Genomic DNA, 26,960 nt, shown 5'->3' with positions numbered 1-26,960 from the left:
ATTTGACTTATCTCCCTAGGAGACACAAAACTACTCACAGACAGCACTAGCCTAGGTTGCCAATGAACTTGCAATCAAACTGCCTCATCTTCCAAAGTAGCTGCTATTACAGGCCTGCGCCATTAGGTCTGGCTTAGCTAAATATATAAGCATCTGGACAGACGATTATTTTGGCTAAGACCTATTTAACTATAAATTATAAAATTACAGCATTCATACTATTATACAGAATTAACTATTTTTTCAACACATCATGTGTAAACACTGCTTCTTGACTGAATCATCTTGTTGTACGTAACAACTTTCTATTAACTCTTACTACTCACCTAAAAAGTGGCATATGACTGAGTAAGCACACAAGATGAATTCAAAACACCTTGCTTACAAAAACATTGCTAGGATCATATCATAAGGATTTAGAACCTAACTTACAGAGGCATCCCCTGGCCAGGAAAGCCCAACTAATGATCAAGAAGAACCACAAAAGACTGAATACAAAGAACGCTCCAATCTACAACTTCATAACAACATTTCTAAAATCTAATTATCAACTATGAATGATGTTGTAGGTCAACTCTGAATAGAAGTAGCTCATCATTTCCAGGACTGGTAAACAAGGGAGAAAAACTCAGAGTTAATCTTCTTATATTTCCATATGAAAGGCAAACAAAAGGACATGATTCCCTTTCCACAAGTGTTTAACTGAAAAAAGAAACAATAAAAGAAAATCTCTGTTTTTCATTTCTAATAAATGTCTTGACAGGAATGGTCATTAGTCACTGCTAACAAGACATACAAAGTCAACTACATATTATGTAACTCAATGGAGAAGCAAACAAAACCAACTATGAAGTGTTTCTGGATAGAGAAAAAAACAAAATAAAACCTCACACCTGGATTTAATCAAACCACTCCATCTATTATTGACTTTCAGGAAACACACACACAACAATATCAAAAAAACAAGGCAACAAATACCATAGGGATCAACAAAATCAGACTGTGAGAAACTTTACAGTCTCATTTCTTCAATAAATGAATTTCTACTAAGCTAAAGAGATGAAGGGAGGGAAACTAAGCAATGAACGTGAGACTTTAAGATGTGTTTAAGCACCTGGACTGGAGGTCCTTGTTTGGATTCTGATTTTAACAAACTCTAAAGAGAAAGAAAGAAACAGAGGCATGAACACTGATTACAAGGTGGTGACACCACTGAAAGGGGGCTCTGTGGCTTTATGGAGTGTTCCTTCAGTTTTATGGGTGCTTTCTGTTTGTTTGTTTAGGGTTTTTGTTGGTTTGTTCTCTAGTGCTAAGGACTGAACCCATGCCTTAGGCATACCAAGCACACAGTTCTACCACTAACCACCACCCCTAGCCAGGGAAAAAGTTTTACGTGAGAAAATGGCAGTGTTTATACTGTTAAACAAGAGCGTCCTCGTCATGTAATAGCACAGGCTGTTTTGAGTGATGCAAATTATTTCAAAATTACTGAAGGGGATATCCTAGTTATATGGCTAGGGATATGGACAAAACACTGGCAATACGATGGTAATAATTAAAGCTATATTATCATGAATTTGGGATAATTATCCTCTTATATAGTTTATAAATAAAAAATATCCCATAATAAAAATTAACTGGCATATCCTTTCGAAACATAGGAAACAGCACCCAAAACGTTAATTTAGCAGAAAAGACATTGACATATTGACTTTCAATATATTTTATTACCTACATCTTGAGCACATCAATGCCTGAAAAGCTAATACTTGCTTACAAGGCATACTTAATAGCTCCTGCATCCCAGGCATAGAACTTGAAGCTACACGTTTTAACACATAAAGTAATAACACAGGAAGTACAATAACTTCCCATATATAATATGTGGAGAGCCAAACTGATCCAAGACAAAAGGACAAAGGGAAATTTTAGCACTGTATCCTTGTCCAGGAATGGATTTGGCAAGGCTGGTCTGGGGCTAAAGCCAGTGCCTCACAGGATTCAAGGTTGCAGCTTCCGGGTCCCTAACTCTTCCCCCTGGGCTGCAGTTATCAGTCCATTGGCAGCTATCTAAAGCATCCCATGTTCTCTTTGCCAACATGTTCTGACTTAGCTCTCCACTGATCTTGGCCATTTTCTCCCTGCAAACAGTACATATAATGCTGTACTTCTTAATAAACTTGCTTGGCATAAGTCATCAGCTTATGCAAGATCTCCTGGTCCCAACAATTGCTTTTGTCTTCTTTATTTCTCATCCCTGGTCCTCCTACACAACTCCTCACCATTTGAGACCCTAATTCCTGCTGGTTTGCATCCATAGTGCACACATATAAATAGGAACACATATACACACAACAACTAAAGAGGACCCACTGACACTGTGAAATATACCCAAAGACCATGGAATTTGCCATTTCTGTACTTTTAATAATATGCCCAGCACTAAAAACTCCATGTAACATATAGACTAAATAGTATTCTAAACCTCACTATTCAATTTATGTTGCTTCAAACAATATAAAGCAGTCAGATCCTCTGTCTTTTAAGGAATTCTTACTGAAAAACATGTACTCAAACAAAGATGCACATTAATTGTGCATGTTACACAAAGCAACATTTAAAGCAGTATTCCACTAAACTTGGAAAACTTTGTTGAATAACCTGAAAATTCAGGTAACACATGGAAAGGGGATCTAAACATCTCTTTGTAGAGCATACATGTGAGATCATGTAAATACTCAAAAGATTCTCATAAATTCACTGGATCACAAATGGCTAGAAAATAAGTGTAACAGAAAAGATCTCAATTTCTTAAAATAACTTTCCAAGAGCAAAAATACTACAGCATACAATGCTGCCTGAATTCAGAAGATTCTATAATATTTGAAAGATATATTAATTTTTCTAGTTAGAAATGCTCTTAAAACAAAAATGGTTAAGATTAAACTCAGAATTTTTAAATAGTGTTACTATTATACAAAGTGTATCACCTCACAAATTTCAGTCCCAATATACTACATTCTAATCATCTAAGAAATCAATCTGTCAAAAACATTTTGGTCTGTCACATGATTTGATTGTTAGGGGTTTTCTTTAAAAACTTTTACTCAACCAAATATCACATTTTCTCTCCCATGTGGAATCTCGATTTTTTTTTTAAGAAATTAATGTAAAAGGCACTATTTGAGGACAGAAAAGGAATGGGGAGGGAAGCCAGAAAGGGTAATAGAGGTGAATATGGTAAAGCACCTTATACACATGGCATAATGCAATCATAACACCATTCTTCTGTACAATTAATACACAAGAGTAAAGATGGTTTAAATTGGTTTAGGGATTAAGAAATTATTAGGAGTTACATTCTACTTGCCCTTCACTTCAGTGCAGACCATCTAAACAGCCACAGTCCCAGTGAGTAGTGATTTACATCAGCTGAGAAAAATCAGGCACCTACAATCCAGATAGAATCTAGAGTTTTCCACCCCACTTAGTAGCTTTCTCTTGTTGTCCTGCCTTAGCCTCAATTCTACAGGAGCACATTTTATAGAACTGAGAGTAATTAAAGCCTAATAAAAGCAACATAAAAATTTTGATGGAAGAAATTTTCCATCAAATGCTATAGCAAGAACAAATGCCAATTTTATTTACAATCTATACATCAGTATTCAATTTGACAAAGAAATGTTTAAAACATTTAACAGTAAGTGGTTAAAAGAGAAAGAAACACAAATGAAACTATTATTTCAAGCAAAATTTATGAAAGGAAGTCATATGTCATTCATCATTACCATTCGCTTGCATCTGGAAGCCAGTTTAAAATTACAACAATGTTTTAAAAAAAAGAAAGAAAGGAAGAAAGAAAGAAGGAAGGAAGGAAGGAAGGAAAGAAGGAAGGAAGGAAGGAAGGAAGGAAGGAAAGAAAGAAAGAAAGAAAGAAAGAAAGAAAGAAAGAAAGAAAGAAAGAAAGAAAGAAAGAAAGAAAGAAAGAAACTACTTCCTACAGCAAATATGGTCTTCCATTAGGTGAAATAATCAATAAGTAGTAAACAGAAGATGTCCCCACTATAGTAACACAAAAAAGAAATTGTTTTCATAATCAAACATTACAAAAGAAGAAAAGCAATAGAAATAGTTGCCATGTCTAGGGTGTTAGAGACCTTCACAGACTCAAATTCCTGCTCACAAACAGTTTCTCACCTTCTACAGTTCCTAGTGAACTCAAGATTCTAAGACTTAAATCATTTTCTCTCAGCAGGCATAGACAATTACCACAGCTTACACTATATAGAAGGGGCCCAAGAGCACAGGAGCAAGAATAATAAACACACAGACAAGAGAACACTGTTTTTTCCTCTTAAACAGATCAAACAACAACATGAAGGCAGCACAGTTTCTACCAACTATTAGTGAGAATCAGGAGGCTGCGGAGATGGCTCAGTGTGTTGATCACCTGTTGATGGCCAAGCCTGGGGACATCAGTCTGGAGCCCCAGCATCAACTTAAATGCACAGTGACCTCAGCACCCTACCTTTAAATCCCAGATCTCAGGAGACAAATCAGGGGATCCTTGAAGCTCTGGTTTCAAATGGAAAACTGCCTCAAAAACAAGGCAGAGAGAGATCAAGGAAGACATCCAACCTCAACCTCTACATGCACACATGTACTCACATGTGTGTGTATGAATAAGCATGCAAGTGCATGCCTGTGTGTGTGTGTGTGCGCGCGCTCACATTCACAGGTGTACTCATGTACACACACACATAAACACACACCCCACATACACAACAAAATATTTAAAAACTTGAAAGAGATACTTCGATAAAGGGAACCATTATAGGGTTAGGGAGAAACCTGGTGCCAGGGAAATGCCCAGGAATCCACAAGGATGACTCTAGCTAAGACTCCTAGCAATAGGAGAGGGTGCCTGAACTGGCCATCTACTGCAATCAGATTGGTGTCTACCCTAATTGTCATCAAAGAGCCTTGATCCAGTAACTGATGGAAGCAGATGCACAGATCCATAGCCGAGCACCAGGCTGAGCTCCAGGAGTCCTGCTGAAGAAAGGGAGGAGGGATGTAGGAGCCACAGGGGTCAAGATCATCATGAGAGAACCCATAGAGACAGCTGATCTAAGCTCTGGGAGCTCATGGACTGTGGACTTAAGGAGTCTGCATGGGACAAACCTAGGCCCTCTGCATGTGTGTGACAGTTGTGTTGCTTGGTCTGACTGTGAGGCTCCTAGCAGTTAGATCATGACCTGTCCCGGGCACTTAGCTGGCTTTTGGGAACCTGTTCCCCATGCTGGAGTACCTTGCCCAGCCTTGATGCAGGGGGAGGAGTTTGGTCCTGCCTCAACTTAATGTGCTATGCTTTGTTCAAGCCCATGGGAGCCCTGCCCCTTTTTGAATGGAGATGGAGGAGGAGTGGATGAGGAAGGGGAAGATGGGAAAAGGGGCATGCAAGGAGGAGAGGAGAGAGGGGAAACTGTGGTCAGTATGTAAAATAAATGAAAAAATTAATAAAAAAAAAGCAAAACAATAAAATAAATTTAAATTAAGAAAGTAAAACCTTTGATTTGGGCACAGAAACTCAGTAAGCACTCTGGATGGAAAGACAATAAACAAAGACTTCACATCAATATGGATAAACAGCATTACATATAAAATTTCTATTCTAAATGTCTATTTTTGGCAAATGCTTCCTAGGCCCTTTATAAGGTTCAACCAAGAATGATAAGGCTTGTTATGACTCCTTCCAACAGACTATGTACAACTCTTTAAAATCATATCATTCTGGTTTGAAAGGAAACAACACTGTAACATCATCTAGAAATACAAGCCAGGTGTACGTAGGCATCAGTAGTTCAAGATACTCAGAAAACAGACAGGAGACTTCCTTGAATGCAAGAGTTACCAACCTAGACAACGTAAGGAGATGGTTGTCTCAAGGAAAAGTCAAGAAGAGAAAGGAGAGGAAAGGGAGAAGAAATGAGATATAAACCATTGTTTTCCTTGAAAGAACTATATCAAAATAGCCTCCTTAATTCTGTTCATCATCAAAACCTCAGATGTTAAGAGCCAAGCGTTCCAATACTCTTTGCCAATACTTTCAAGAATTTTATCTTTCAATGTTTTACTTTATTAACAGGGAAATGCACTGTCTGCTGTATACTCCTATTAGCTTTAACAAGCACAAGCAGTCATGGCCACCTCATCAGTATCAGTAACAGTTTCCTCAGCCCCAACTCCTTGCTATCTTTTGTAATCAACCCTTCATCGTCTCCATTCTCTGACAAGCACTGATCTGCTCTCCACATTAAGTTTTTGTTTTGCAGAATGTCATATAAATTAACTCACAGGATATTTATCCTTGTGAGGTTCACTGAGTTTTATGAATCTGTAACTGCATGGCTTTCAGCCAAGTTGGGAGTTTTCAGCCATTATTTCTCCACATATTTTTGGGCAGCAGTCTTTATGTATGCTTTCTGAGTTTGTCATGTCACAGATGTTAGACCTTTTCCTTTGTGCAGCTTCTTCATTCAGTCTCCTCTCCTTTATAGCTCAGATTACACAATTTCTAATCACCTTTCTTTGGACTCACTCACTCTTTCTTGTCATCTCCATTCTGATACTGAACTCACATGCTCAATTTTTAGTTACTTCAGTGAGTTATTTTACTTTTTAATTATAAATTTTCTATGTGGTTCTTATACATTCTGAGAACTCTAGTCTTTGCATTCATCTCAAAAGTGCTACCCTGGCTTCATGGCAGAATTATAAGTGCCATCTAAGGACCCTGTCTTATGATTCTAACGTGAAGGCCATCTCATGGATAGCATATGTCAATTGGTCTATCCTGTGCAACAATTTATGATCTCACTGGTCAATAATATGTCAAATAACGTTAGTCTGCATCCTAGAGACGGCACTGCACTTTTACACTACTAATTCTGTTGAAGACTATTAAGAATTTGATTCGCTACTGCTTTTGTTCTTAATGTTGCAGTGACTATTGCTGCAGTCAACCAACTCTATCAGATTCAAAGCAAATGGCACAAACTACACTTAGAGGCTAAGATTTCATGTCAGTTCATTCATTCTCCAACTCTATTCAGTGCTGTTTAATACAGCCTCATATGTGTCTCCTAAGGTCCAAACTGAGCAAGGGCCAGGGATTCTGACTACACTTCAACTCAACTTGTAAACTTCATACTTGCTAAGATAAATTCCACACATGCTCAGCTCAGGGATGAGTCTGGTACTTTACAGATAGATTTAGGACATCTTTTTATTCTACCTCTTTTCTCTCTAGAATTTCTCCCATATTTTGTCTCCCAGTCCCATCTTGATTCTCTGTCTGCAAATGTGGCATTTTGACTCCGCACACTGTCATATGCTTCCTGAAACTGCATATCCCTCTTCACAGTCCCAAGGGAAGGAAGGAAGGAAGGAAGGAAGGAAGGAAGGAAGGAAGGAAGGAAGGAAGGAAGGAAGGAAGGACCAAACTAATCTTCTCCCATTGGCCTTTGAATTACAGGAGTTCCTTTTTCTAATCTCCCTTGTCAGCAAAAGAATCCTATACTTTAGAATTTTTGATTCTTATATTGCCACTAGGACCACCATTACAGAAGAATAGGCTGAAGATTAGGGTCCCCCAGGGTTCCATGAAAAGAGAAACACAAAACCAAAATACAAAACAAAGAAGGATCAGTAATTCCCCACCCAGGCAGCTCATGAGGGGCCATCCTTTCCAGTCCTCTGGCTGTGAACACAGAGAGGATTTCTCTTGCACACTTTACTCCTCTATCCATTGTGCAGAACAAGAATGGGGGCCACTCAGGAGTCAGGGCTGAGAGTTAAATGAGAGTAGGGTGGAAATTCACCAGCATTAGTGGCCCTCCAGCTTTGATGTCCCTCCTAATCCTTCCACTACTATTGCGTCTCAGGGACTTCAAACAGTCACTTTCTGTACTCTGTCCAGGGACTTTAGTTGTAATCCGAAGGATAGAGAAGCACTGTGCTTGCTCTACCTTACAGATCAGAACCACAAAAGTTCCAGAAACAAACCCTGACAATTATAGTCAATTGTTTCTTCACAATGGTGGTAAGGCAATGAATGGCAGTAAGCAGTGTTTTAACAAGCGTTCTTAGTAAAACTGGAGAGCTACACGCACTGGAGTAGCAGTGGTAGTAGTAATAATAGTGATGATGATAATAAAAGTGAACTTGCACTTTTGCTTCATACAGCATCCAAAATTATACTCCAAATGGGTCACAGGCCTAAATGGAAAATGAAATAAAAATCCTTTAGGAGGAAAAAAGAATGCTGTAACCGTGCAGTAGGTAAAATTTTTCTTGACTATGACATCAAAATATTATGCATAAGAACTTAAGAAATGAAATCTTTGTCAAATTTTAGAACTCTTCTTTTTCAAAGATCATTATTTAGAAAATAGGAAAAAAATTTCAAATCCCATGTTTACTTTTAATGTCTTGTGCTGAAATAAAAATTCAAAATCACCTCTTACAATTGAGGAGAATGAACCCAAGGGGGGTTAATAAAAGAAAGGTGATGGGCATCTCACAAAGCACACGCATGACCAAGCACTAAGAAAGGCCAGGCATCTTCAGCCACTGGGAGAAGAAGCTCTAACCACAATGACATAGCACGACACATCCCACAAGGAACACAGCAGCACTGAATGCTGCCATGGATGCCCACACACTTGACTACCTATGGATTGCCATGGGAATGCAAAACAGCATAATCACCTTTGTTGGAGACCTAGCAAACCTATTCTTCAGCATTAACCTAAGATGACATTAAGCATCAACGCAAAGACGGGACGTCTATATAAATGACTACAGTGTTGTTATTCACAATCGCTGGAAGCTGGATAAAATCCAAATGCCCATTGTATGTGCTACTTTTCTCATCTGTGTGACTGAACACCTGACAAGGGGCAGCTAAAGGAGGAAGGGTTTGTTTTGGCTCAAGGTTCGAGACAAGGGGGTATCTGGGCAGAAGGGATGGAACAGCTCTCAGTAGTGGTGGCTAATGTGTGAGGCTGTTGACTCACATTCCAGGACATCAGAGAGTAGAGAGACAGCTAAAACACTCATCCGCATTTCCATTTTCTCCTCTTTTATTCATTCTAGGCCATCAGCCCATGAGATGCTGCCACCCACTCCAGGGTAGACTCTCCTCAGTAAATCCTCTCTGGAAACATCACAGATCATTGCAGATGTGTATTTCTTTCATGAATCTAAATCCACTCAAGTTGACAATGAAAATTAGCCATCTCACTCATTAATACATAATAGACAAGTAAGATATCTATGGAATAAAATACTATACTATCACATATAAAAGAAAAGCCTGATACAAATGATCACAAACATTACAAGGAAGAATGTCAAACACAAAAGAGTACATATTATAAAATTTTCATCATAGTTACAGAAAAAGAAAGTCTACACATTATGGTATAAAGGGATATATTTGGACTTTGTTCTTGGCTTCAAAAACTCCTGTAATTCTTTGAGTTTTTGTTATTACAATGAGATTGCTCTTGGTGGTGGTGGTAGTGTTGGCAGTGAGAGTGGCTGGGGTGGTGGCACGGTGTAGTAATGGTGGCAGTGACAATAATGACAGTGGTGATGCAGCTGCTGGGACAACAGGGCATTTGAGGACAGAAGGGAGCCTGAAGGCTGAGTTGTTCAGTCAATTGCACAGCCAGTGATTTAGTCAATCAGGCCTGTATAATGAAATCTCTGAACATTGTCTAGCGGAGAATCAGAGTTGGTGGCTACCATAAAGTGATGCCCACTTAGCCTGCAGGATAAAGCAAAGAAGCTCAGAACCCAGACTCTATCCAGATCTTGTCCTATATGTAGCCTTAAAACTCTAATCATAAAATGTTTAGTGAATTCTGCAAATCATTCTAGATGATTACTAAACCCAAGAAAAGTGTGGAAACCTCCAAATTAACAATATCAGAATTGCAAGTATCTCCTAAGGTTGGTGACTAGCTGGCATCTGTAATGGGAGTAGTTTCTTAGATTCAAGAACGCTTCTGTGTGGACAATCTGATCTAACACTGGACAGACTATGTCAGTGCAGGAATGCAGTACCCCTTGTGGTGGGAAGGAGAACAAGCAACAAAAGGATGAGTGCTTCCTGAGCCTGGGGTACCGAGAGATATTGACAGCAATTGGGATTTTTAAGAATGACATCATTTTTTCCAAAGAGAATCCGATGATGGCTACACAACTCCACAACAGTACTAAAAGGGGACAGGGCAGAGGAGGGGGCTGGGGAAGAGACAACTGACACTAAGGATGATTTTACAGGGCATATGGAAGCCTATTATTCATAAGCATCATATATATTTCATATAGAAGTTTAACTGGACTTATCCTACTCAAGGGATAATGTTCCTCTCAGAAACCATAGGTTGCCAAATAAAAAGCCCAATACCAGGTGTAGAATACTTTGGCTAAAGTTGTTGGTTAAGGGTGTCCCAGAGATTCCCAAAACGATACCGGCTATTGCCATTATTCTTGGTTGCCCACCAGAACTTTATGTTAAGACCCTGTTGCTAAAGACACCACACACTTTGGTCATGGCACACAGAGAAATCAAACTGTTATGACCAGGAGGCTTATTTACTAACGAGATTTCATAGTACCAGAAGGTGCTGTGTAGGCTTAGGAGCAAGCGATAGTCATGAACAGTCTTACCCAGCTTGAACTCTATGAGTCACAATAATGACTGAAATGGTAAATGCTCATGAGTGCCAAAGTTGCATGAATATTGCAAAATAAGAAACCACTTCCTGCTTGGATATAAGACAGGATCCATGGGAGAAAACACTTACCAGGCACCATCAATCTAGCCAAGAACTCATGGTTGGGAAGATCATAGGCCCTAGAAGTGAGTCTGCTACTATTATTTTACTTAATGGGCACAGAAAACTGTCCTCTAAATATATACCGAGAGTCCACAACTTTCAGACCTTATCAGAGAATTTTTCTTATTAGTGGATAGTGATTAATGCAGAAACTCCAGACTAACTGGTCAAAGTGCAGAAAATAAGTGTCATTGGAGTGTTCAGCCATAGTAGGACATTTCTATCACTCTACCTACTCCCAAGGCTCAGGGACCAGAGAGGAAGAGACTGAAAGATTGCAAGAGCCAGAAGCTGAAGAAGTCCAGCCTAAAATACTACCTTCCAGACAAGATGGCAGCATTGCTGAACTCACAGCAGTGATGACGCACAAGATGAAGCCAGGCAACATTTGGACTTGGAATGGGATGAGTTCACAGACCTCTACCCCTAACTGAGGAGCTAATGACAGTTGATGGTCTCTGGGTTAGGGAGAGTCAGCTTTCTTTAAGAGTATTGTCCCTGGTAGGTTGACCACACTCCACTGAATGGTCCCATACCCATAAGTATATGGGTAACTCAATGGGATATAAAGTAAACACACAAAGTTGAAAAGAAGTGGGGAGGTGGGAAGTGAATCTGTTAGGAGTTAGGGGAAGTTTAGGGCAAATACGATTGAAATACGTTGTATTATTATGAAATTCTCAAAAAATATATTAAAATTTAAGAATCATTAAATTGTACACTTTCAAAGAAGGTAATTTCTACTGTGTTATAATTAGTAAATCCATTTGTAAAATCTAATCAAGCTTCCAAGATTACATGAGGCATTTAAAAAGTTGTGCTCATGACATTTCATCTTTCTATAGTCTCAGAATGAACAATGGGTATTTAATATATACTATAATCACCAAAAAAATAGCAATAAATGAAGTTTTACTACGAGAACACCCCATAACATATGAAAAAACTAGCACTGTTAAATCAGATCACCAACTCCACACATGCAGAATGAACTATGCCCACATTTATATTTTAGGACAAAGAAGTGGAGAAACGGTGGTAAAGTGGTTTGACACAGGAAACTCTGGGCTTAGACAAAGTCCTACACATCCATACAATCACAAGGAATTCAAGACTGATTGAGATTATTCTTTCCATATTCAGACATTTGATGCTCTGACAATCCCCATCAGCTACATCAGGAGTACTATTACACATAAACATATTATGGTGGTTTGAATAGGAATAGCCCCATAAACTTGTGTCTGAATGCTTGGCCCATAGAGAGTGGCACTGTTAGGAGGTGTGGCCTTGATGGAGGAAGTATGTCTCTGTGGAATCAGGCTTTGAGGTCTCAGACGTCCAGGCTGGGCCTAGTGTGGCATTCACTTCTGCTGCCTGTACATCAAGATGTAGCTCCTTCTCCAGCATGATGTCTGCCTGCATGCTACCATGCTTCCCGCCCTGGTTGATAAGGGACTAGAACTGTAAGTGAGCCCCAATGAAATGTTTTTCTTTCTAAGAGTTGCTACGGTCATGGTGTCTCTTCATAGTAATAGAAACCCTAAGACACACACACACACACACACACACACACACACACACACACACACACACACACAAATTAAAACCACAAACACACATACATATCCAGCAAATTTATATTCAGAAATTGTTGGTGTATCATGTCAAGTAATAGGCAAAGGAAAAGGAGAACATTGTATGTGGGACTTTATGTTTGATTTTTAACCCATGCTTCCTTCCTCTTTTGCTATCTGCCTTTCATTCTCTTCCAGAAGTTGCTTCCCGGAAAAGAGACTGCCCAATGTCTACTCATCCTCCCCACTCTCATGATCTCCCCAGCCAACTATAATCTAACTTCCAGCTACTGTGCTAAAGCTAGCACAGTCAAAGTCACTAATCCAAGCATTTTTAACATTGCATCATCAATTCAAGCTACCTAAATAATCTTTCTCATAAGCTTTGATCTCACATACATCTAAGTCATGGGAAATCTGTATAATTTTCTGTCTGAAATTAAGGGCACCTCTTTACTATCAAATCTACATCTCTTTTCTGACCTGCCTCCCCTGGACCATATCACACAGTACTTGCCACTACATACAACTTCACCTACAGAAGACAAAGGTAAGAATCAATAGAAAAAATTATATGCACACAAAATTGTAAAAATCATATCTAGATAAACATGTATTTCTTTAAGTCAAAAAGTTTAATTACTACTGCTGAACTCATTCTAATATTACATGCAAAATTATTTCCTTTGTACACTTGTACAAAGGGAACTTTTCTCTGCATATCCAAATAACTGAAATTTAAAACAAAGCCTGCATGTTTTAATGTTTACAACCATATTTACTTATACATGTATTCAAGTTTAAGCATAGAGGGTGGCTGGTTCAGGGGAAGTAATTGGGACTAGCTTTACCCGTGTGGAAATTATTAGTCTCCTGGCCTAAAGCTGGTATTAGAATCAAAACAAGCTGATATTATCTTAAGAATCCTTCCATCTTTTGAGAAGTAAACCTAACTACTTGATAGCTGGTCAGATATGGTTTGGGTTAAAAAAAATGTGTAAGACATTTATTTTTGTGTTTAAATCAAAAACACAGTTTGGTTTAATTAAGCAAATAGGAGTGTTTTATAAAGAAAGATGAGTATGGTGTCTGGCATACCTGCAACCTCAGCTTATTCAGATGGCTACAGCAGCAAGGTCACTGGAGCCCAGGAATCCCAGAGAACCTGGGCAAATGTGGAGAAGTTGGGAGCAGGGAGCATTACTTCAGTATACAAAGACACACTCACATACATTTTAAATACTTTCTCTTTACCAACTGTGTTCCATCCTTGGACTTCCCTGAACCAAAGTTTTCTAAATAAACTCTATGCATTTAATGTAAGAAGAGAAGTCACTGAATATAATTTGATGAGTTATGAGTTATTTATATTAGATTAAATGAAAAAAAAGTAAAATGTCTGACAAGAAAATTCAGGATCTAAATTTAATGTATGACATACTTCTGACAGGCACCATACACTGTCTGGCAGGGGTGATGAAACTATGAAATTCTAACCACTTACTCAATATAATATTGTTGGAGAAGTAAAGAAAGGATTAGTACATTAGATCAGTCAAAAAGTGAAGACATTCAGCGCCTATCCCATGCAGACTGCTGACAACAAGGTTTGTTTTCTACATAACTAGCTAGAAATCCATACCTTCACTGAGGCCCTTCTAACACTTCATTACCCAGATATGATGACCAGCAGACATCACTGACCTCAAACTTTCTCTTTTCCAATTAAGACTCACTTATTCCCAATAAATTACAGAGAGGTCTGGGAATTCTCTGCAGAGTATATCTTGCTCATTATGTATAGTCCCTTGACCACGACCTATATTTATTTCATCTGTCATTCTTTGGATGCTGTCAAAAATTATAACTTCTTTTTGATAAAAGCTAATAAATTACTGTACAGCTCGTCAAAAAATAAATTGGAAATTAGTCTGAAAGAAAAGAAGAATCATCATGAATAAGTTATTTGAGACCATTATAAAAAAGGTCAGAATTCTTGTATTTAATTTTCTTTTCTTGGAAGATACAGGCACATGAAAGGAAACTAATGAAATTACGGAAAAGATTATTTCCATGTCAGTGGACATATGTATGGTATCTTAATACTTTATTCCTGTTTATATACATATTTACACACACATCAAAGGTTCTGTTGCAAAACTGGCTGTCCAGTTTTCTTTGTTGGATCAATCAAAGGCCTGAATGGAAGGCCAGCCTCCCACCTCAATGGGACCTTTGACCAACCATTTGCACTTTTAGAAGAACTGGGTACTCAACATGCAGTAACTTTACCCTTTTCTGTGTACACTACTCTCTACATGTCGGTTTTTCTTCAGTCAAGCACTTCCTGACAAGCACTTCCTGGCGTGTTTATTACTTGTATAAAAACAAAGATATGATCAGCAGGATTTGGTTGAGTAATTATAGGAAGTTTGTAACTGAACACATATTGCATATACCACAGCATATGCCAATCTAAGTGGCATGACTTTCAAAGTAACCGACCACTCAGAAAGGAGCAGAGCACCATTGTTAGCAGTTATGGATCAAATCACTTAAACTCTGTCACTATCAACTCTCAACTTACATACTGTGAAAAATTACTGCAAGATCTCCACATAACTAAAATAAAATAATTACGATTTAGCATACAACAAATCTAATACATTTAATTCATACCAGACATTTTAGAGAAGCAGCTATGCATTGCAATGAGTCCATGCCTTAGATACACATGATCTGATTTCTCACAGTTCAAGACACAATGTTTTTATCTTTATTCACAGAAGACCCTGAGTGTACAGGTTCTATGTGACAAATTATTGGCTCAACTCGTGGACTCTAAAGTATCCTAGAAGCATTAAGCTGCTGTTGTTTGTAACTTAAAGGCACTGAGGACCTTACAAGCACACAATGGTTATTCGGAAGAAGAAAGGAGGAGACACTGGCTATTACTGCAGTGCCACAGGCTACATCTGCCAAAGAAGTTCTTCAATAAATACCTGCTTCCAGTTATTGCCATTCCTCTGCCATCAAACCTCAAAGACAGCCCTGTCTGGAATACTAACACTGTGTTACTTCTTTGGACTTGTAAGGTTTTGTCTTACGCCAGTCATAATGGCTAAGATTAAGAAAACAACTGACAACAGATGCTGGAGAGGATGCCAGGAAAGGGGAAACATCATCCACTGCTAGTGAGAATGCCAACTGATGCAGCCACTATGGAAATCAATGAGAAGAATTCTCCAACAGCTAAAAATAGGTCTACCATGTGACCCAGCTATACCACTCCTTGGCACACACCCAAAGGATTCAACAGCCTACTACAGAGATACTTGCTCAGTCAGCCATGTTCCCTGCTGTTCTCTTCACAGTAGCTAGGACATACATAATAAAAATGTAGTACATATACACAACAGAATTCTATTCAGTTGTAAAGAAAAATGAATCATAAAATTTGCAGGTAAATGGATGGAACTGGAAAATATACTCAGTGAGGTAACACAGATTCAGAAATACAAATGCAGCAAGTTCCCTCTCATGTGAATCCTAGCACAGAATCTTTGAAGTACACAATACTAACATTTAAACATGAAATATCAATAATAGAGATATTTATATTACTCTTTCTCTTGAACTAAAATAAGTCAGCATTTGCCACAGAAGCTCTGGGTACATCCATCTATAACCTGTCCTTCAGACACACTCAGATCCCTACGCTTTATCGGGCACCGGCCTCAAGAAAACAGCCCTATAACCAAGGAATTCTGACTCTCACTGTTATACTTACTCTAAAGCTAAGTATTCTACATTCATTATTAAAGTCAGGCTCCTAGAACATTACAAAAGAAAGGCTCTGAATAAACTATCACCTTACAGTGCTGCAATGCTTGTTTCTAGTTGTTAACATGACAATCTGTAATCACTGAGAAGGAGCCTCATGAGGGACTGTCTAGATTAGGCGGGCCTGTGGGCACATCTTCTAGAGATTTTCTTAAATGGATTAAGTGAGCAGCACCATTTCATGGGCTGCACAATGCACTGAATGAAAGGGGATAGGGAGCTGAACACTGGCATGAATGTATTAATTAGCTGCTCTCTCTTACTGACTGTGGATGTGACGCAACCAGCCATTCAAGTTCCTGCTTCCTTCAACTTCTATGCAACAATGGACCATAATCTGGAATCAGAAGTCAAATAAATCCTTTCCCTCTTAAGTTGCTTTTGCCAGGGCATTTTATCATGGCAACAGGAAAGGACACTAAGACATACAGCACAAGTAGATTCAGGGTCAGACTCCATAAGCACCTTGTGAAACAGCAACAGACCATGCTGCTGCATTCTAGTTTACACAGGAAAGCTTGAAAATACATGTTGTATCTCATCATTCCTTTATATCAACTTACCCAAAATTCCTTAAGTTCAAAAAATAAAAAATGAAAGACATCAGGATGTTTTAGAGAAGCAGTTATGCATTGAAATGAGTCACCATTTAAAAATAAGATGTATATACTAGACTAGCCCAACCACATCATTTTATAGCACATCACAGTGATTCTCATTCATGGGCAAGTCAACTTTAAAGTACTGGACAGACAGGACATATGCCTCTTCCTTTATGTTAAAGCTATCCAGAACCTTAAAGCTTATCTAATCCACATTCTCCAAATGCTGAATCCCAATTGTAAGAAATTAAGTACATTATCCCAAGCCAGAAAAAGAAACTAGTTATATTCAAATGCAGGTTTTTCAGGACAAGAGGCTGCCTAGCCAGCAAGGGAAACAGGGTACTAATTCCTGTACTGGGAGCTCAAGGTATGTATATAGTCTATATAGAGAAAATCTATACAGAGTCTATATATAAAGTCTATATTGAGGAAATTCTCAAGAAAACATGAGAGTTTATTTCTTTTTTTTTTAACCTCAAAGTCCTCCTTTTCAAAAATAATAGTGCTAAGTGCATAAAATTGATAATTTTTCTTCTAATCCTTAACTGATATCAAAAATTTAAAATTGCACATAGTAAAAAGGGTGAGCCATATAATGTTTCAATACATGACTGCATTGTCTAATTTTTAAATCAGATTAAATATTCATCTCTTCTCAAACATTAATCATTTTCTATGGTAATGACTTTTAAGATTCTTGCAGCTTTTTTAAATATACAGTATATTACTGTTACCAATAGCCACACTAGTATGCATTAGTACTCCAGAAATTCTTATTTAAATGTAGTTTAGTCTCCATTGTTCAAACTTTCCCCCATTCTTCCCTCTTCACTCGTCCCCTCCCCTCTAGCATCCACCATTCTATCTCAATTTCTGGATGATCAACTTTTTTAACATTAAACACGAGTAAGGCACATGTGGTACTCATCTTTCTGTGTCTAGTATTTCATTTAACATAATCATCTCCAATTCTATTCATGTATTTAAGGGATTTCCTTGATTTTCATGATCAAATATTATTCCTTGGTATATATGGACCACAGAGCTCTCATCCATTCATTAGCAGGTGGGAACTTCGGTGGATTCCATTTGTTGATTCTTACAGAGTGCTACAGTGAACACGCAGATGAGATGCACCTGACCCTTCCACATACCGCTTCGATTTGCCTTAGCTATTTAGCAAGGACTATGACTGCTGGGTCATGTCATTGTTTGGAGGCGCCTCTGTAGTGCTTGCCATGGTGTTTATAGTAATCTACTTTCCTACCTGTATAGGATTCATTTCTACCACATTTTCACTAGTACTCATCATACATTTTCTTTCGAAGCTTTTGTTGGTTTATCCCTTGGACAGGACTTCACTATGCTGCCCAAGTTGATGTGCTCTTCTGATTCTAGAGTTCCTTATGGATCCCAAGACTTTTGTAGCTTGGGGGCTTGAATAAAGTCTTTAGTCTACTTTGATCTGATTCTTATAACTGGTGAGAAATAGCAGCCTAGGTTCATTTTTCTGCAAGTGAATACCTAATTATTTCAGCATCCATTTTTTTTTAAAAGTCTGTCCTTTTCACAGTGTATATCACTCACATCCTTGTAAAAAATCAACTGGCTATAGGTTTGTGGATTTATTTCCAGGCTCTCCCTCCATTGGTGTACATATCTTTTTTTATGCCAATATTTGTTGTTCTGATGAGTATAGCTTTGCAGCATATTTGAAACCAAGTAGTACAACATCTCCTGCTTTGTTCATTCCACTCAAGAAAGCTTTGGTGCTCAGAGTTTTCTAGGGCTTCAACTGTATTTTAGGGGTTTTTGTTTTGTTTCACTTTGTTTGTTCTAGTTTTCTGAAGAATGTTAATGGTATATGGGTATTTCATTAAATCTGTGGAATGCTTGGGAGAGCATTAGTATTATAGCTGTTTTAACAATACTGGCTCCCAAATACATCAATATTAGTGTATCTGTGTCCTCTCCCATTTCTCTCAGTAACGCTTTGTAGGAAAAACTGTTTAGTGTATAAATGAGATTAACTATAATGTGCCTAGTAGAGTAATATAAACCCTCAACAAATGTTACTTCAGCAAACATTCATTCTCTTCTCATATTCTCTCTGGATTCACCAATTAACGTTATGTAGCCCCAGTGGTCTCTGTAGCTCTCCACCTTGTTTCTTTTTGTCTTGTCTCTTACCTTTTGACATCTTCACCTTCAGTCCTGCTCGTGCATTTCATAAACGCACAGTTTAAGATATATCTCCTTGGCAAATCACTAACTGAACCCCACTGTGATCTAAATACTTATACTTGCAAACCACACACTTGCTTACACTTGATTTTGAAGTTTGGTAACTGGCTACTTCCTGATCATTTTGTATGCTTGAATGTTCCTCCCTAATAAAAATAAGTTATTGCTAGGATAGCATGCATACTCCCCAAGTGCAGGACTGTTGCCCAACTCTGGTCACTGGCAGATGGCAGGTACCTAAAACAATGTCAGACATACAAAGTGCTCAATAAATGCCTCCTAAATAGAAGAGCAAGAATAAGTTTTCTTTCTCTTCATGAAATTCCTCCAATATTCCAAATGTAATGCCAACAAAAGTCTTTAAAGGTGAAATTTTTAATTATATTAAATAGCTAAATTTTTGAAAATGTAAATACTGTAAAAAATTAATAGAGCCACAATAGATTAATCAATTCAGCATGACTATAGACAATCACTATGCTTGTCCTCTGCTGTTCAGAGTGATACACTATCATTTAATTAAGGACTGGATATATGGTACCAGCTGACCAATAGAGATGAAGCATTTAACTAAAACTGAGAGTCTGACATTTGAACTCCCTGTGGTAGCCAGTCATTTAACTATTTCCTTTCAGAACTTTAAGAATGATCATATGAAGGTTGATCAGATGGCTCAGCAGATAAAGGCACTTCCTGTGCAAGCCTGGTAACCTGAGTTCAGTCCCCACATAAACGTGAAAGGAAACAACAAACCCCACAAAATTGGTCTCTGTCATTCACATGCTCCCTGCATACATGTTTGCTGCAGCATACTGCACCCCGACATACACAATAAATACCATAAAGCTTTAAAAATGTTATATCAATCATATAAAATACCAATCCCTGCTTTATTTTCATCGCAAGTTATAAAAAAAATAGGTAATTCTTTAAACATATAAATTTAAGAATGTGACCATCTTTAACACAGTATGGTTTTCATCTTACAGCCACTCACAACTGAATGGCAGAATACAGGATTACATCTTTCTTGAAGAATTATCAAAAGTTTCATTTTTGAGCCCATAACTATTTACTAATGTGAATAAACTCCACCATTCAAATAGACAAGCACACTGTTAAAAGCCTACCCAGAAAATGAGCTGATTTATAAGTTATATGATTAAATCCAGAAGCCACTACAGGTTTGACAAAGAATTCACCACGGTTGGGTGTTCAATGAGCTAACACATGTATAAGGAGTAAATACGTTGTTTTTCTATTTATGTTAAGCCACATCTTTTTCTATACACATGAAAAGTAATGATTCAGAATATATAAAACCATTTGCTGATTAATCTTAGAAGTTTTAGCAATAATACAATTTTAATATTCAAATCAGACCACTAGTGATCATAAACTCTTGTCTACAAGAATCATACTGAAACAAATTATATGGGGCAAAACATGGGTTTTAGAGACTGTGGTTCCAATATAAGCTCCTGTTTCCTAGCTATTTGACCTGAGGCAAAACACCTAACTTCCCTAAGTCTCTGTGTGTCTGTAATATGACCAATATAATTTCTCCCATATAGAGTCACCATGGAGCTTTGAAAACATACTGTAGCACTCCTCTGCATACTTTATTTCTTACATTTTTGGAGCTCTCAAAATGGAATGTGTCATTTAAAGTGTATCTTACTGGCTTTAAGAACAGAAGGCCAGAGTGCTTAAGCAATGGTCCAACTCTAATCCAGGTTGATCATGTGTAGTAACTCCCAGTAAGAAGGGAAGAATGGCTGGAACCCAGCATATTAGCTCCTGCCCATTCAGTAAAGTAAGGTCGTATACCCAGTGTGTACTGACACACTCAAATGATTGCTTATAAAGCCTTCCTATATAACAGGGGATAAAGTGAAAAAGTTCATTTTCCCCTCTGACAGTAATTCATAAAATCTAAAATTCAGTGTCAGGCTTTCTTGGCAGATAAATTTTCCTAATTAAGTATTTCCCCTTATGTCAAAATGATATAGTCATTTGCCAACACACAATTAAATATTTAGCAACACATAGCTTTTTAAATGGATGATGTCATGGTTGTGCCTAGTGAGAAAACACACAAGCCAATCCAAATTATAATCATACAGGTATACAATTCCAATTACCCTGTCAATTCTATTGTTAAAAACTGAGGCTACTTAATTACAAGTATTAAAACAAATAACAAGGATTTAATTCCAAGGTAAGCAGTACTGTATTTCATCAATAAGAAGCATTTACCAGTAGAATAGAAAGAATCATAGAACAAAATATTACATTCTCCGGCAACCTAAATATGTCTTAGTGAGGAAGGCTACTAATGATTTTTGAGTGGAAATTTATTTCATGTGATAAAATATTTTTAATTGACAGGGAATTTAGAAACATCAAAATGTACAGCCTACAACTTAACTGAGTTGACTTAATAAGACAAAACAAACACACTTCTCCCTCTCCCACTTCTCTCTGTCAGTGAAGAAAGACTAAACACTTTAAATTTTATCCTAGGAAATAAGTACCAGCTCTGCACAACATAAAAAGGAACCATAGGCCGGGCGGTGGTGGCGCATGCCTTTAATCCCAGCACTCAGGAGGCAGAGCCAGGCGGATCTCTGTGAGTTCGAGGCCAGCCTGGACTACCAAGTGAGTTCCAGGAAAGGCGCAAAGCTACACAGAGAAACCCTGTCTCGAAAAACAAAAAAAAAAAAAAAAAAAAAAAAAAAGGAACCATAAATGACAAAGGATCTTTTCACTGAAATGTCTATGTACAAGTTATTATTAAAGAGCTGTCATTTTCCCTTAAAGTAAAAGAAATTAGGAACCAGAGATTAAATCACTCAGCAATTCATTTTCAACCTCAGTTCTGGTTCCAATGAGTATAAACGTCAATGGAGGTGCACATCAAGTACAGTCAACGTTGTGTCCATCAAGTATTTCCTTGTTACACAAAGCATCACCGAATTCCCCATAGTATATGTTGCAGACACTGCAAACCATGAATTAACAAGCAATAACTATATCAAGATTCCCATCTTACTTCTCCGTTTCTTAATGTTGTGATGGTTCCTCTTGCAACACCCATTCTAAATAGTGTTTCTGTGGCCTGTGAATAAATAAAAAAGTAGAAATAACTAAATGTATGATGGGTACACAACTATATATCTCACCCAAAACTGTAAAATGCCAACAGTATTAACACACCTAGTACCTTCAAGAAAAAAAGTTTAAGACACAAAAAGAATGACATGTTTTAAATTGTCCCCAGAACACAGTTTTCAAGCTTCTAACTTTGAAGAGCTCATGTGAAGTGTTCCTAAAAACTACTGACATGCTGGGTCCTTCTGTGCCAGCATGTCAAATACATTCATTCAGATAAGTTTAATCTTAGCAAAATTCAACATTTGTATTCAATTTAGAAGTTGCTGGCTATTCTGAATGTTATTTTCCAATGAATTCATTCAAACCAATTATCTGCTCTAAAATACAAGGCGGAAGTATAGTAATTTAGAAATGTCAGAGATAACAGTCATTGATCTCTACCAGCTAGCAAAAATCATGAAAGGTCATTAAGAAAACAATTTCATTTACAAAAGGCATTAAAAAGAAAAGTTTCAGCAAAAGAATTTAATAATGGAATTTTTAAAAAAAAGAAAGAAAAACCAAGTGTCCACTATGAACAAGAAAATACTGCTGGAAGAAAGTTTAAGACGTAAATAAATACAAAAACATTTTCTGGTCCCAGGTTTGGAAGACTTAGTACTAAGATATCAGTACTATCCAAAGTGATGTAGAGATTTAATCCCTATAAAATTCCAATAACTTTATTTTACAGAGAAAGCCTAAAACTCATTTGAAGTTTCTAAATATCGGTGAGGGGAGAAAAACTGTACACTGGCTCAGTTATAAATAATAGTTACAAAGTACATTTGAATAGGATCCTGTAAACATTAAATACTAATTTAACTACAATTTGTGTTTACTATGATGTGAACATCTTAACCAAATTCCCATTTTTTATTAGTGCAAAGACAATAGTATTCACAACTGAATGAAGAAGAGCAAATATGTGCATGATGTTGAACACCCACAATGCAATGCCAATGTTCAGAAGGCCAAGGCAAGAGTATCAAAAAGCCGAAACAATAATAATGATAGCAGTGTACATGGAAAGCTGCCTGCAGGTGTCCCTGCAAGAAAAGATGCAGCTTCCTATTTATTTAAGTCCCATGCAATTGATTTATATATACATAAATTTAAGGTTTTTGTTTAACTTTCAAAGAAGTGATCTTATCATCAGTGAGCAATTTTCAAAACAATGTCAATTGTCTCACAATTTAACTTCCTCCGTGTATATGGGAACAAGACTATGAAATGGTATCCATGATAAAATGTTTGACCAAAAAGGTAAGGAAAGAGACTGAGTTAGAGCTAGAATTATAGATGAGAAAGAGAAAAAAATGGCCACAGTATTTTTTAAGATATACATTTGAGTTTTTAGTAGTCAGGTAGGAATTGGTGGCCAGAAAGGAAGGAAGAACAGAGGGAGGAAAAGAAGAATGGGCAAGAATGATCCTACAGAGGATGGGGAAAGGAGAATGGGCAAGAATGATCCTACAGAGGATGGGTTACTAGTGTGCACAGCAATCTATAAATAATGCTAAAAGGACGTAAATAAAACTAAGCTCTCCCCCTCCTCCTCCCCCAGGACTGCTTTATCCAATCCACTTTGCTCCTCTTTCCTCTATGAATTAGAAGAAATAGAATAATCGTATGAGAATGACAAAAACACAGACATTAAGACGGGGGGACAATATGTAACATAAGCAAAGGAAAAACAAGGAGATGAAAGAAAGGTGGCCAGAGGAATGAAGTCCAACAAAGGCTGGAAAACATGCATTTTTGTTGTAATAAATCTAGAGTTACAACAATAAAAAGGGAGACAGTTTAGAAGTTGTCAAGGCAAAGCAAGTCTACATACGGGGCATATGGGAAAATGGGTAAGACCCTCAATTGGACTTAGCTGGTAAAGTATAGGATGCAATTTGTAAATAAGAACATTTTTTTCTGAAGTTGTTTAAATAAGAGGTCACAATCTTTAGAGTTCCTAAGCACAAGCCAACACACATAGAGCTGGAAGGCTGAGGAGCTGATGTTCAAGCATGGTCACAGAAAAAATTTAAAAACTAAAATATTTTAGGACAGTCTGCTAAGTTTTGAAAATGCAGCACAATCTCAAAACAATTTGATAGGAGATTCAAAATAGACCCATTATTTGGGAAGAAGTTGAGCTATTCACATACTCCAAAGTATACATCAATGAGTTCACCGGTATATTTTACTGAGGCACATAAAGCTAGCTGAAAGATCTACTTGTAAAACTGTCACCGGTGACGCCCATGCTTTTATTCTACTCTCAGTGATGGGCATGACACAGTGTGCCATACATCTTCCAGTTTCTGTTAAAACCAGACACAATTCAGAAAGGTGATTTTCATAGAGGAAGCAGGGAAAGGAGGATGTAGTAAGCAATCACTTGAGATCAAAGTAAGCAATGGTTTCTCAAAACCAGATCAAATTACTTTTATGTCTCAAACCACAGATAAAAGGGAGAGCTATCTAGGGAGATATGATTTGAAGAGGAAATTCTTTTTCTTTACTTTGTCTTTAGGATCCAAATGAACTGATTTACCACCTCTTCCCACCAATGTTTTAAGGATTTTGTGCCGCTCTTGTTTCGACTGGAAAGCACTGGAGTGTGCAACTTCTTCTGACCTCTACTACAGGGTTTGAATTTATTTGCATCTAAGCAAGTGCTAACAAGTGTGGGAGGGAAAGGGTTGGGATAGAAGACTGTCAGTACTTGTAACTACCTCACAACCAACTTTTAGAAAATGTCTCACTCCCAGAGTTTACATTCCACCTAGGATGATTAATACTAAGCGTTCATTTGACATTTCCTATGTGAGTGTGTGGGGGTGCATACCTACAAATTCCTGTTTAAAAACATTATCAAAAAAGACTGTTTTAAGAAGAATGTTAGGTAAGTGATCCAAGTCTCATAAAACCTAGGTGTAATAAATTCTAAGTTCAAGACAGTGAGTGTGTGGGCCTGTGTGTGCATGTGAGTGTGTCAAAAGCATCTCTAGACATGCATAGTGAAGGAAAGCAGTAATCTTTGGGGATTTTCTTTTTTTTTTTTTTAATCCTTGACATTCTAATATTTCTCCCTGTCCATATGGTAGTCTCCATCCAGGAGTAGGATATGTCCTAAGTCCCCAGAGGACAGCTGAAATTATAGATAGTGTTATGCCATATATGCAAACACACATAAAATGTTTTCATACATTTTTATGGAATTGTATAATTTCTAAATTAGGCATGGTAAGAGATGAACAAAAGTAATAACAGAAAAATTTAACAATATTGTCGACATATTACTTCTTGAGTTATATATTTTCAGAATTTTCTATTTAATGTTTTATAGTTTTCATAGTTAAATTTAAGCACTTTTATCTTATGCAAATACTACAAATAATTCCATTTAGTAATTTATGATGAGTTACTGACCACAAAGAAGAGCCAGTAGCTATTTTGGAAGGGGCAAGTTCCCGTGAGCCTTTCCTTTTCCAAATGTTTCTAATACTTGAGCTTTTACACTTTTTCTGTAGGAGGAATAATTTGAAGAACTCTCAACCCCATCATTATTAGCTGTTCTTAATGGGTCCCTCAAAATTACAAAAGGAGTATATGTGAGACAGAGGCCCTGGGCAGATGTTAAAGTACTGTTAAAATCAAAATAAGTGTTACTAAGTACTTTAAATACTTATTATAATCATTCCTTTTGACATTTATTTTCTTGCAAACATGCAAAGATGTTGTGAGGTGGAACAATCTGATTTCCTAACTAGCAACTGTTGGACTCTCCGCTGCTACCTAGCTGCCTCTGAACAAAAGGGCTGTCAGTCAAACAGCTAGCTGGACTACCAAAGGCGAGAGCCAAGTAGGCTGCTTTAGCATCCCATGAATGGCTTGAGACAACTCTGCAATGAGAGCAGCTGATGGTTGGAGATGCTCATGGTGAAGACTCGGGTAGTTTAAAACAATTTGTACTGTACTTTGTGTTGTCCCAAGCGTTACCGAATTCTAGATGACTCAGAAGAAAGCTGAAGAAGGGGCAGATAAGTCAAGGAAACACTGGGGTAGGAACAAAAAAAATGGTGGAAATAGGACAGAAAGCTTCTCAGTTGGTTAGAAATCTATATAGAGCCAGAAAAGAAAAACTTGGTCACGGCACTTGGTCAGAGAAATGGTTCCAGAGAACTATCATGCCTTTAGGGCCAAGGGTTGTAGATATTTCACACCAAGGAACTTTAACACTGGATCCTATCAAGGACTAAGGAATCTGAGGCTTTCTAAAAGATACAATAGCAACCTTTCACAAGGATAGAGGAATCCCAACTTCTTAGTCCTCCACAAGAGTTGTTGCTGCTCCTGCCAGTGGACATGGTATGTACAAAGGATTATAATGATAATGGTGGTGGTGGTAGTGGTGGTGAGGATGGTGGTGATGACAGAGAAAAAGAAAATGGACTAAGGGTGAACATCCTTTTCCAAAATGTTAAGAACCAGAAGTATTTGGAGTTTTTTTGTTTGTTTTTTATTTTTTGTTTGTTTTGTTTTGTTTTGTTTTAGCAGAGAAGAAGGGAGTAACAGAGGCTGGCCTTGAATTCTAATCTCTCCTTCACCTCCCAAGTACTAGA

The 26,960-nt window shown here is 37.6% G+C and overlaps 1 protein-coding gene across 4 annotated transcripts in view; it reads right to left on the bottom strand.

Annotated features, from left to right (window-relative positions):
• The window catches only part of Tmem135 (transmembrane protein 135), a 233,508-nt gene that overhangs the window by 100,071 nt on the left and 106,477 nt on the right, over window positions 1-26,960 (bottom strand). For 3 of the 4 annotated variants that reach the window (XM_052714210.1, XM_052714208.1, XM_052714211.1), the window contains one exon: window positions 22,238-22,303. The exons of the other annotated variant lie outside the window; for it this stretch is intronic. In XM_052714210.1, coding sequence (XP_052570170.1) covers window positions 22,238-22,303 — 66 coding nt within the window. The remainder of the gene's footprint in view (window positions 1-22,237; window positions 22,304-26,960) is intronic. 4 annotated transcript variants of the gene reach the window in all.

Source organism: Peromyscus californicus, unplaced genomic scaffold (genome assembly GCF_007827085.1).
Source record: "Peromyscus californicus insignis strain IS unplaced genomic scaffold, ASM782708v3 Scaffold_4__1_contigs__length_199733344, whole genome shotgun sequence".
NCBI classification, from domain to species: Eukaryota; Metazoa; Chordata; class Mammalia; order Rodentia; family Cricetidae; genus Peromyscus; species Peromyscus californicus.
The sequence above is the reverse complement of the archived record's forward strand: the minus strand, read 5'-3'. Positions and strand labels throughout refer to the sequence as shown.